This window comes from Capsicum annuum, chromosome 3, assembly GCF_002878395.1.
Source record: "Capsicum annuum cultivar UCD-10X-F1 chromosome 3, UCD10Xv1.1, whole genome shotgun sequence".
Classification (NCBI taxonomy): domain Eukaryota; kingdom Viridiplantae; phylum Streptophyta; class Magnoliopsida; order Solanales; family Solanaceae; genus Capsicum; species Capsicum annuum.
In genome coordinates, this window is record NC_061113.1 from 270,469,767 (window position 1) to 270,481,472 (window position 11,706).

Genomic DNA, 11,706 nt, shown 5'->3' on the forward strand with positions numbered 1-11,706 from the left:
TATTAATTTTTCCTGTTCCAACATTTTATTTGACAAGTTTAAGAGCACAAGATCTGTCAAATTCAAAAATCTCCTTTTATTTTTTAAGATCCAATCAAACTAATACAGTAGTACGTGTTATTTTTATGAGCCCCGGTGGCTCTTTTCATTAATTGGGTGTGATATTTTTCAAGCCAATGTGTACACAAAGTTGGGTTAATCTTGGATGGAGTTAAATCATTTGTGGTCCAGTGACCCAGAATGTCAAATTGTATGGCTGGACTTGAGCCCCATAGGTTTCCTTAACATCATCATCACTAATTGACAAATATATATTTTACTCTCTAATTTAATTAATTATTTGGGACAGTTTTCACAATTTTTCTTTGAGACATTGACATGTATGTACTACACATATTGGCTTTAGATATTTTGCAAATTTTCCTTTTCTGTCAATTAGCGCTCAGAATTTTAGGAGAGGTTTATAAAATTATCCTTAATTATTAAGTATTTCAACAACAAAGCAAATGACTATTTATTTCCTGATTCATGTCAAGTCGATGTGATACAACTTGTCATTTTATTGAACATTTATTGTCGCTTTTTTCCTTTTCACCTCTCCTTTCTTCTTAGGTGAAAAAAAGGAATAATTTTTTAATATCTCCATATTTCAGATGACTTGTAATTTTTTCTTTGAGAATGACCTTTGTAAAATCTTTAAAACTTATCGAAATTTTACTGATCCAAGATTTTTTTTTTTTGTTTCCCATTCGATATTTAGTGCTCACATTGGAGTCCCGACTAATTCGAATCGCGCGTTGTAGGGCCCATTAAGGTGGCGACGCTCCCAACAGAGTTTTTTTCATATCCAGGATCAAACCCTCAACCTCTGATTAAAGGTGGAGCAGCCTCATCCACTGCACCACAACTCATGTTGGTACTGACCCAAGATCAAAAACGCATCCAAGTATATATATATGATTGAACAACATAAAGATTGATTGATCATTCACATGAATAGGACAAACAATTTCTTTAGGTCAATTATACCCTTGCTGAGATTATTGGTTCTCCCTCAACTTACGTTATGCTTAGTTTTTTAATTATAATGGGGAACAAATAGATACATTTTACTGGTCCCCCCAATAATTTTGATTACTGTATCAAATCAAAATTAGGCATGCTGATATCACATGATTTCAACTACTACCACTCTTATTATTAATTTAACCAACCAACCAAATTGATACCTGTGGGTCTCACATCATCTTTTTTTTTTTTTTTTCTTTTTCTCCATTGGCAACTTTCTTTGTTCCACATTTCACACATTTCTTTTCTTTTCCGTTTGCTTTCATGATTAGGACGGGAAAGATGAGTTAAAGAATGAGTAACCATACAGTTCGATCAATTAAATATGAGTTGTGGCTTGTAGAAAATGATTCAATTCATAATATTTAATGGATATTCACGCACACATATGATATTTATATTATTTGTTATTTTTATGGATTATTACATTTTGAGAGAATGAACTTACTTTTTCTTTTATTACTACTCCTAATTAAAGACATTAATAATATGACATATTCATATTATTAGTCAAAGTGGACATATTCATATTATTGTCAACTATATGAATTGTCAACTATATTCATATTATTGTCAACTAACTTATTTTTTATTCGTGTTAAATATGAGTGAATCAAATATTTTTTTTTTTTTTCTGTTTTTATCCGATCTAACTCACCCTATTTGTTTCTTTATAAATATATCTGTATTATCTGTAATTAACTTATTTTTTATCCTAAACATGAAGACGCAAATTACGGCAGAAGAGTAGGGCCAGATTGGGTCGCTAGTGTAGGGAATTACTTGGTGGGGTTTTTTTTTATTTTTTATTCCCGTTATGATTCCGTATTCAGTGTTCCATGCTTATTACGAATCTGTGTGCTTTCCTCTGCTTTCCTCTGTTTTATATTCCTTATGGGTGCCGTATTTATGTTATGTCATCTGCTTCTGTGCTTTACTATGTGTTTGTGTGATATCTTGTGCCTTGAGCCGGGGGTCTTTCGGAAACAGCCTTTCTACTTCATCAGAGGTAGAGGTATGGACTGCGTACATCTTACCCCCCAGACCCCACTAAGTGGGAATACACTGGGTTTGTTGTTGTTGTTGTTGTTTATCCTAAACATGAGTGAATTCAATACGTTGTTCATTTTTGCTTAACTAGTTTACACCCCGCTTATATCTGATTTGACCTGTCTGTTTGTAACACCTACTGATGATTCGATTGTAAACTTGTTCTTTTTGGTTTATTTCGTTTTCTTGAGAGTTGCTTGTTTGGAGTAAGACAATTTTGTATAACTGGCACCATTCGATCTCACCGTAGAATTTTTTTCGAAACTTTTCATCCGACGGCTAATATTTTCTTTGTAGATTAGATAACATAATGACAACGGTTAGTGCTAGGTTAGTCCCACATGATCCTGTTTATAGTCATAGGCAAAGTCCCACTGGCATGTCCCAATCGACCTTACTGTATCGTGCCCACTAATATTTATATCTCCATGTATCTTGTTCTTCAATACTTCATGTTCATTCAATAATAGAAGAGATATCAATGTCTAAAATTTTACTGCAGTGATATTTCTTATATATACTAATATTTCACTATATATATATAGCAATCAAGTTTTTTTTTTTCTTTTTTTTTTAAGAAAAAACAATTTTTCAGATTACATTTTATATTAATTGTGCTTTTTCCAAGCTAAGGTCTAAGATTCTTCGAAAACAAGCTTCGGGAAAAAAGATGGGAGGGGGCACTATCGGTGGCTAGAACATATAGATAAGAGCACATATCTCACTTATTCGAATCGTCAAATAGATACAATATCGCATTGAGAATTGACTTTTTGAATTAACCAATATTATTACAAAATTACTTTTTCAATAATCTAGTCATACTCCAAGTATTATATTGCCAAAAAAAAAAAAAAACAAGAACTATGAAGCAAGTCACATTTAGAAATTTCTTCCGTTAAATTTAATAGTAATTTTTTACTTTGTAATTAGTTGTAAAATACATATGTACTGGTTGTGAGTATATTATTAATGTGTTAGTTTAAAACTCTTTAATTAATAAAACATGAATATATTTTGATTTTAAATTTAAATATTTGTTCTTTTATAACATAATTTTTCTTTTTGAAAGAAATTGACTCTCAATATCTTCCTATAACAACTACTAAATAAAATTCAAATAATTAGACAATCAAAAAATATGCTAACAAATATGTTATTATAAAAAAATATCAATTATAATAAATTTAATAACTTATACTGCAGGATAATTTATATTCACTAGTCAGCAACTTGGTATCATAAGTTGCGCAATTTATTATGGTGGCCGGCAGGTGAAAAAGTGCCACCAATTATTTTCAGACATTATTAATGGAGTATTCTAGAGCTTACTATTCTCTTTATTTGACACGAGGAATATGCTTAGCCAAATCACATGTACAAAGTCTTCTTTTACTTAATTTAGTAAATTGGTAGATTATCCATTCAAACAAAAAAAATTACACAAATACACAATTTATATTTTCAATATTATAAAAAATTTCAATTCCCTAAATATATTACAAAAATTCTACATATACACAAATGCTATGTATATGTCGGCTATATTATGTATATTAATAGAGAGGAAAAGTAAATTAATTAAAAAAATGAGAAAGAGTGTAATTACTTTTAAAAGATTGATATTTGTGTTATTTATAAAAAAAAAATGCTTAGTCCTTTTCTTCTAAGTCGCCCAAAATAATTTTTAATTTCTTAAAGATCTTTGAATTTTTATTTGGAGAAAGTACAATACAACACAAATTGAATATTCGATTGTCTTATAAGACAATTAACATAACCGAAAAGTTATATTTAAATATTTAACTAGAGAAAAAAGAATAGATACTATAGAGAACAAAAAGTAATAATGTGAAAGGAGATTTTTGAATCTTATGATTATATGATAAGAGTGAGTTTTTCGGATGGTAAACACTTCTCACTTTCAATCATAAAGTTATGAGTTTGAATCACCAAGTATAATTTTTTTTTTAAATTATGATTATAATAAAATATATTAAAATAATTTTTATTCTTATGGTCTAGATATACCATATCTACAACTAACATTAAAGATTGTATAAATTATTTATATTAAAAAGATAATTTTATTTTTTATAATCTCTTCATTTTAAAAAAAGAAAAATATCATTACATTGACGTTGGAGAAAAGAAAATAGCGAAGGGGATTTGGAGAATTCTACCGTCATTTTTACTCATTTACAAATTGAAGTATAGCGAGCCAATTATTTGAAAGTTAAAATTTAAAATAAAAAAGAAAAATAACACCAAATCGTAGGGATAACTTTTACGAGAATGTGGCTCCCTTTTTCTATTATATATTATATTATCCTATTACAATATGCTACGTCTATCTATAATTAGTGAACATGCTTAACTTGTCGTCTTAAAGTTGACCACAGCGATTCCATATGTCTTAATCAAGTCCTCCTCTTTCCATAATTATTACTAGTATACTGTATACTTTTTCATTCAATTCAACACAGAAAGCTCGTAAGCAAAATTCATTTCATCTAAACTTTATCTTCCACATATCTCTATCTCCATTAAATGCACTATTATACTACTACTACTGCTACACTTTCATAGCTCTTTCATCTAATAAATTCTGTTTTATTTTCCTCTGTTCCTTTTTTTTTTTTTGTACTCGCCGGAAAATATGGCGGATGATTTTACGACGTCGGTAGAAATGGGACTTCAGTTAACTAAAAGGATTTACTACGGTAAGAATCCGCCAAAGACAGTTGTAATGGAGAGAAGTTCATCTATGAAGTCGGAGGCGAATAAGCTGCCATCGGCACCTATGGTGTATGCCGTTATTAGGGACCCGTCGATTGTGGATAATCCTGATATTCCGAGCTATCAGCCGTACGTTCATGGCCGTTGTGATCCGCCGGCGTTGATTCCACTTGACATGCAGGGGATTGCAATGGAGGTTGATTGTTATATGGATACTGCTTTTGTAACGGTCAACGGTACTTGGCGAGTGCACTGTGTGGCTTCTAGCAGATATTGTGATTGTCGAATTGCTGTACCAATGGGGGAGCAGGTTTTGTATCTGCTGTTGTTTATCTGAAATATTTCTGGTTAATGGTAAAAAAATACACGTAAATTATCTGTTTTTTTGAGTTTCATAGATGAACTATTATGTATGTGAGTTTAATACTTTGAACTGTCACCTGCTATTTATTTATCAGAAGACACCTCAGCTATCAATTATTCACTTTTTTACCTGAACAGTTGTGATATTTCAGGTAGGAAAAGTGAACACCGGATAGTTGAGGTATGTTTTGATGAATAACTGTCGGTGATAGTTGAGGTGGAGAAACTCATACACGTGATAGTTGAAGTATGAACTCGAGAAATCGAGATACTTTAGGTATGTTTTTGACCCTTGTTCTGTTTCTCTTCCAATGAACGTTTTAACTTTTGAGTTTGAATTAGGAGATACTGTTTCCATGCCTGATGAAACGAAAACTGACCTTCCTATAGAGAATGGATTTCGTTTTTATTCCATTGTAAAACTTCCTTTTGGAGCTAAGATTTCAACTTTTAAGGGTTCTAAAACACAAGACTTTAAACTTAGCCGGGTTCTAAAGTTAATATGTTCACGTATTATGAATTTTTTAACATATGAGTAGTTTGAGCAAGAGCTTCTGGCTCGGCTGAACCCATATCTACACTTATATTTCCGCATATTCTAAATAGAGCTTAGCTATGAGTTTCCCAGTAGAGTTGCTTTCCGTGCGGGAAGCAAGAGATGAGCATTTAAGGAATATACAGTAGTAGTATATTTTTCTTCTCTTCCCCCTTCTTTCCCTTTTTATGTTCTTCAGATGGCCTACTAGTTGCTAGCTTGGTCGGGGATTGTAATTCTAAAAGTGGGGTTCTTTTGATTGCAGTAACTAATAGTCAAAAGGGAAACGAAACTGACTGACATTTTTGTCTAGGATTTTCTCTTTAGTGTGTAGAAATCAAATGGAAGTTTTTTAATGTTTGTACTTACCTGAGATTTTTCTTGTCTTAGAGTGACATGTTCTAAAATTAACTAATTGGTTGGCTGAATGTGGTGAACATTTGTAATTTCTCTTTTGGTCAGAACCAAGTTTGCCCTTGACCAAAGTGGTCTATTACTAGGGTTTTTTTGGGTTACCTTTTAAATTATAGGCATTGTGACAATGGGGAGAAAGAGTTAAAGACAGAGAAATCTGTTTGTGCTATTGCATCTGACTGGCCCACTCATCCTAGTTAACAGTTCCAGCTCCGTATCAAGGTCATGATCGATATCGTCACTAGCATCAAGATTGTCACTATCATTAATATCGTCATTGTTGTTTCAGTTTTGACTAATCTACCATATGACATTATAGTTTCAGTTTTGACTAGTCTACCATATGATGCTGCTGTTGCACAGTACTACATTTTCCTTTGTTCCGTGTTTGCCTTTCTGTAATTCTCAAAATAGAGTCATTTTTCTTAACAGGGTTCAGTTCTAGGTGTGGAAATTGAAACACCATCAAGATCGTATTCTACCTTGTTGATTGAATCAAATGATACCAAAGATGCCGGTTTAATAGCCAATGCTAAAGACGGCTTCTTATTAAGACGCCAGATATACACATTAAAGGTCCCTCAGGTGACAACTAGACTACCATCTCACACTACCAAATTAATTATCTCATTCTTGATTTTGCTCTCTACTTCATTCCTGTTGAGTTACAAGAAAGGGGCTATATTTGTCTACTTTTGGATCTTTCAAGGTTGCTGGAGGTTCTATTCTCTCCATTAAAGTCAGTTGGTCACAGAAAATACTGTATCAAGATGGTCAATTTTCCTTAAATATACCTTTCAGTTTCCCGTGGTATGTCAATCCAGTTGCAAAACTGTCATGCAAGAAAGAGAGGATTCGGCTGAATATGAACTCTGGTATAGGGAAAGAGATCTTATGTGAAAGTTCCAGTCATCCTTTAAAGGTAAACATTTTTCAACTTTTTGAATCATGAATATAGCAATTGATAACCTTCTTTTTAAGACCCCTTTTTGTTTCTTTCCAGGAAACAAGCCGTTCGGTTGGTAGTTTAGGATTTTTATATGAGAGTGAAGTTCGGGCATGGTCAATGAATGATTTCAGTTTCTCCTACAAAGTAAGACCACCTCCTTGGTTCACTTTTCGGCTTCCTTTTACTTCTTTCCTTGTCCTCACACTGAATGACAATGGGCACTTGGACCTGCTTTATGAAGTTCTCTTTATTTTTCTTTGTTGCTTATTTCGATGAACTTCACTAATCTTATCATTAATAGCTGCATATTATCTTCAGGTGCATTCAAGTGAGATACTTGGGAGAGTGCTCCTGAACTCTCCGTCTATGCTTGATTTTGATCAGAGAGAAATGTTTTGCTTCTATCTATACCCACCGACTGTCAATACGATGAAGGTTTGTTAACCTTGTGACTTAATGGTTTGAATGCGATCTAGATTCAAAATGTAATTTTGACCTGTGATCCTTGAATGTTAAAAATGTTATGTTTTGTTAGACTACATATTCAACTTAGTATTGTTCTTGATTTTGTCGTACATATTAAGCCAAGATCCAGCCAAACCAGATTAAGCCTGCCAAATCATAAAAAATAGGTGAAAATACGGGAAGGATCTTTTGTTTAACCTTTGTTGCTGTGTACTTTATAGTTGAAATCTATGCTTTATAGGACATCTAAACTACCATATAATCTTGTCTACTTTTGCAAATGTCAATATACGAATGTGGCTGTTGAATTTATTTACCTGTTTGTTATCTCTCTTGGGTACTAAAATGGCATATGTACTCCCTTTTTGTTGATTTGTAGGTTTTCAGGAAGCAAGTGGTATATGTTGTTGATATAAGTGCGAGCATGCAAGGGAGGCCTCTTGAGAATGTTAAGGCTGCACTACAGGCTGCCCTCTCTAAACTCAGTCCAGCAGATTCTTTTAACATCATAGCTTTCAATGGGAAAAGCTTATTGTTCTCATCCTCCATGGTGCCGGTAGGGAAGGAGTCAATAGGAAAAGCAGCACAGTGGATTGACCAAAATTTTGTAGCGGAGGGAAGCACCAACATTTCCCTGCCTCTGAACCAGGTTAGAAGTGCGACTTTTCTTTACTATGCACTGGTATGATCGTGCCTATTATTTTCTAGAGATTAACAATCAAGTAGAACTTCTATTTTGGACCTTGTGGACTCAATTACAATTTTTTATCGCACCCCACATGTAATATTATGTTGATTTACTTAATAAGAAAATGCAGCATTATGTTGATTTCACAGTTTTTGGCACATTACCTAAGTCTGATAATCTGTCATTGCAAATTCATCCAAGTCAGGCAATAGAGATGCTATTGAATGATGGTGATTCAATTCCTCTTGTTTTTCTAATCACCGATGGGTCTGTTGAAGATGAAAGAGAAATTTGTGAAGCCTTGAGGGGACAGTTGATGAAGAGAGGCTTGAGTGCTCCGCGAATTTCAACCTTTGGCATTGGTGGGTTTGTTTTTCTTTTACATCTCTAAATGTTGTTCTCTCCCTTGCTTGAATAGAAATTATACTATATTCCGTTAGGTATTTTATTGCCAGTCAATAGAGTGTTGCTTTACTTTATTGTTCCATCACAGATAACTAATTTTGTACTTTTTTATTCTCTATTCCCTTTCTTGTGCTTCTCAGGCTTATACTGTAACCACTACTTCTTGCAAATGCTTGCTCAAATCGGGAGAGGTTACTACGATGCTGCATATGATTTAGGTGAAGCTTAATTCAACACTGATGCATCTTAGTATTTCTTTTTACTACGACACAAGTGCATGTAGCTTGAAAGATTTATTTTTATACCCGAGTTTCAACAACTTACTTGTAGAACGATCTGGTGGTTACTGATCTGTTGTTAAAAAGCCATTCATAGACTTTAATTACATTTTTTTTTTTCTATTTAGGATAACACACTTTAAAATGGCAGCCACTACGAATGGGGTTACTTTCATCCTTTATAATGCTCATGTGCTAAAAATGTTGGCGAAAACATGCTATACTGCTGATGAATGACCGAGCCACAATGTTGAAATATTTTCGAGCGTGCTTTAGTTGAGAATATTTCTAGAAGCATTATATGCCATTAAGATCATCTCTATCATCTTTGATATTGTGGTCTTAGAAAGATACTTTGGAATAGCTGCATGTTATTCCACAAGCCCAAAAAGTTACTATTATTTAACTTTTATTTAACAGAATATCAGATTGGCAGAAGTTTGAATTGAGAGTAATGATTTTAGTTCTTCACATCAATTTCCATGGTCAGATTCAATCAGTTCTCGGCTGGAACGACTACTTAATGGAACATCATCAGTCATTCTAGCAGACCTGAAAATTGAAGCTCTGGAAAATCTTAATTCATTTGAGGTATATACACCTTCAGATAGATAACCTGAGGATAGAAAAGGATGTACAAAGCAATATGAATAGCTAAATTTGTCCCATTGTTGCGTTAATAAAGATCATGGTGTCAAAAAATTTCCAGTATATAATACACTGCTTAATTATTTTCTTTTCCCGTGATATAGTTATGATATAATCATATAAAGTGTATAAATCCTCATAAAGACAAATTAAGAAACACAACTTTTCTGCCATGCTATAGGTAATGCTTTTAATTATGGTATGAATTTGTCAAACATCTTTCATCATTTCAGGCATTAAGATCTCTGAAAACTTAAAACAGACCTTGGTTATAAATTTGATTTCTGCACGATCATAAGTTAGTTCAGGTGCTATAGTCTGCCGCTTATCTGACAGTTCTAGTCAATGTTTCTATTGCAGCTATATCCATGTTATCTGCCAGACCTGTTGTCTTCAAGACCACTGATTGTCTCCGGTAGATTCATCGGGACCTGCCCTGATTCTGTTAAAGTTAGCGGCACATTCGAAGATTCGAGCAATTTTGTGGTTGATGTCAAAGTACAAAAAGCAAAGGATTTTCCTCTGGAAAGAGTAAGGAGTTCCACCTTGTATTTCTTACTAAAATACTAATTTAATTTACTTATGAAGAGGAGAACGTTAAAAGAAAAAGTACTTCGTGTATGTGGTGCTCTAGCTTTTCCTGGATTCTATTCTTGTATGCGTTTTATCTACTACGAGAACAGATTGATCTGTGAACCGTCTAGCTTTCTTATTCCATTAATGAACCAGATAGCATGTTCGTAATTTTTTGATCTCTACATGCTCACATGAACCTTGCTGGAAAAGTAAAAATCTGCAATCTTCTACGCTTAAAACTCATGCTTGTGTCCTTACACAGGTTTTTGCAAGGAGACAAATTGAAGCAATAACTGTCAATGCCTGGTTTTCTGGAAGCAAGCAACTAGAGGAGATGGTCTGTTCTAATGAATCTTAGTTTCTTAATAGACAAATAATCACGTGATTGCAAATCCGTGCAGCATTAAGCAAGCTGCAACATCTTTACACTATTGTTACTTCTACCATTCAAAATCATGATGACATTTTCTTTATGGTAATTTTCCTAACTTGAACTATAATTCTGCTTCTAGGTTGTGAAATTGAGCATGCAAACGGGGGTGCCTTCAGAATATACAAACTTGATTTTCGTTGAAAATAAAAAGGAGAAACAGACCTCTAAATTAGAGGCAGTAGACGAGGTACGTTTGGTTTGTTTGGCACGTCAATGTACTACTTTGACTGAATGTGCTTGAAAATAAAATCTCTCACGCGTATTGATTGATAACCAATGTATATGCAGAAGGCCTCCGATCAATTGAATGTCAAGAAGATCATATACCTTCGAGCACTTGGTGTTGGATTTGGTAACTTGAAGGCGACTGCAGATAATCTTCCTGTGGAAGCAGCAGAACCCAAGTTGCATGAAACGTCTGAAATGGTATTTGCTGCTGCTTCAAGCTTATGTGGCAAATTATGTGATACTTGTTGCTGCATGTGTTTCATACAGTTCTGTTCTCGGTTTAATGATCGATGTGCAGTTACGTTAGCGCAGCTCTGTACAGCGCTTGCTTGTTTTGAATGTTTTAGTTTTTGTTGTGAAGTCTGTGGAGAATGCAACTAATGTATCAGCAGCTACACTACCACAGATGTATCAGAAATGTAATGGATTGACATTACTTTATATGTATAGTTGTATAAATCTTTTCATTCCAGATGTAGTGAACTGCTTGTATGTAAGAATAATAGAGGAAATAAAATATAGAAGTTAAAGAGTACTCACTTTACTTAGTGTTTATTGTTTTATTGTGTGTGTAATCTCTAATTCTGTATGGACCAGTCGATATGTGGATTTAACTTATATATACTGAGAATATAAGTAATCTTTACATTTGCAATGTATTCTCACCTAATGTCAACATCTCATAAAAGATAAAACCTCAAAATACCGAAATTATTTCTATTTATACCAATGTCATACTTTTATCCATGGTGAAAGAAGGTATGAGTCACAAACAGCTTCATGTTTGTCTATCTAATTAATCAATACTAGAATATTGCTAAATGCAGGTGATTAATGCTGAAAAGAATATAAAAAGGGATAGTCCGA

The 11,706-nt window shown here is 33.4% G+C and overlaps 1 protein-coding gene across 3 annotated transcripts; it reads left to right on the forward strand.

Moving 5' to 3' along the window:
- The first annotated feature begins 4,464 nt into the window (after positions 1-4,464).
- LOC107864701 lies at positions 4,465-11,378 on the forward strand. Of its 3 annotated transcripts, XM_047410257.1 has the most exons (14): positions 4,465-4,611; positions 4,806-5,167; positions 6,602-6,754; positions 6,879-7,091; positions 7,173-7,262; positions 7,437-7,553; positions 7,963-8,232; positions 8,477-8,633; positions 8,817-8,894; positions 9,445-9,545; positions 9,963-10,133; positions 10,441-10,515; positions 10,691-10,798; positions 10,900-11,378. In XM_047410257.1, the coding sequence occupies exons 2-14, from the start codon at positions 4,808-4,810 to the stop codon at positions 11,218-11,220; spliced, it is 2,214 nt and encodes a 737-aa protein (XP_047266213.1). In that variant the 5' UTR covers positions 4,465-4,611; positions 4,806-4,807; the 3' UTR covers positions 11,221-11,378. The 3 variants fall into 3 exon arrangements, with proteins under 3 accessions (XP_047266213.1, XP_047266211.1, XP_047266212.1); XM_047410255.1 differs by having other exon boundaries at positions 4,469-5,167; XM_047410256.1 differs by having other exon boundaries at positions 4,594-5,167; positions 10,903-11,378.
- The last annotated feature ends 328 nt before the right edge of the window (positions 11,379-11,706 follow it).

Coding starts and splice junctions, on each gene's coding strand:
- LOC107864701 (XM_047410255.1), top strand. CDS start 4,778: ATGGCGGATGATTTTACGACGTCGGTAGAAATGGGACTTCAGTTAACT. Junction 8,634..8,816: donor AATTTCAACCTTTGGCATTG/GTGGGTTTGTTT, acceptor TGTGCTTCTCAG/GCTTATACTGTAACCACTAC. Junction 10,516..10,690: donor GCAAGCAACTAGAGGAGATG/GTCTGTTCTAAT, acceptor TTCTGCTTCTAG/GTTGTGAAATTGAGCATGCA.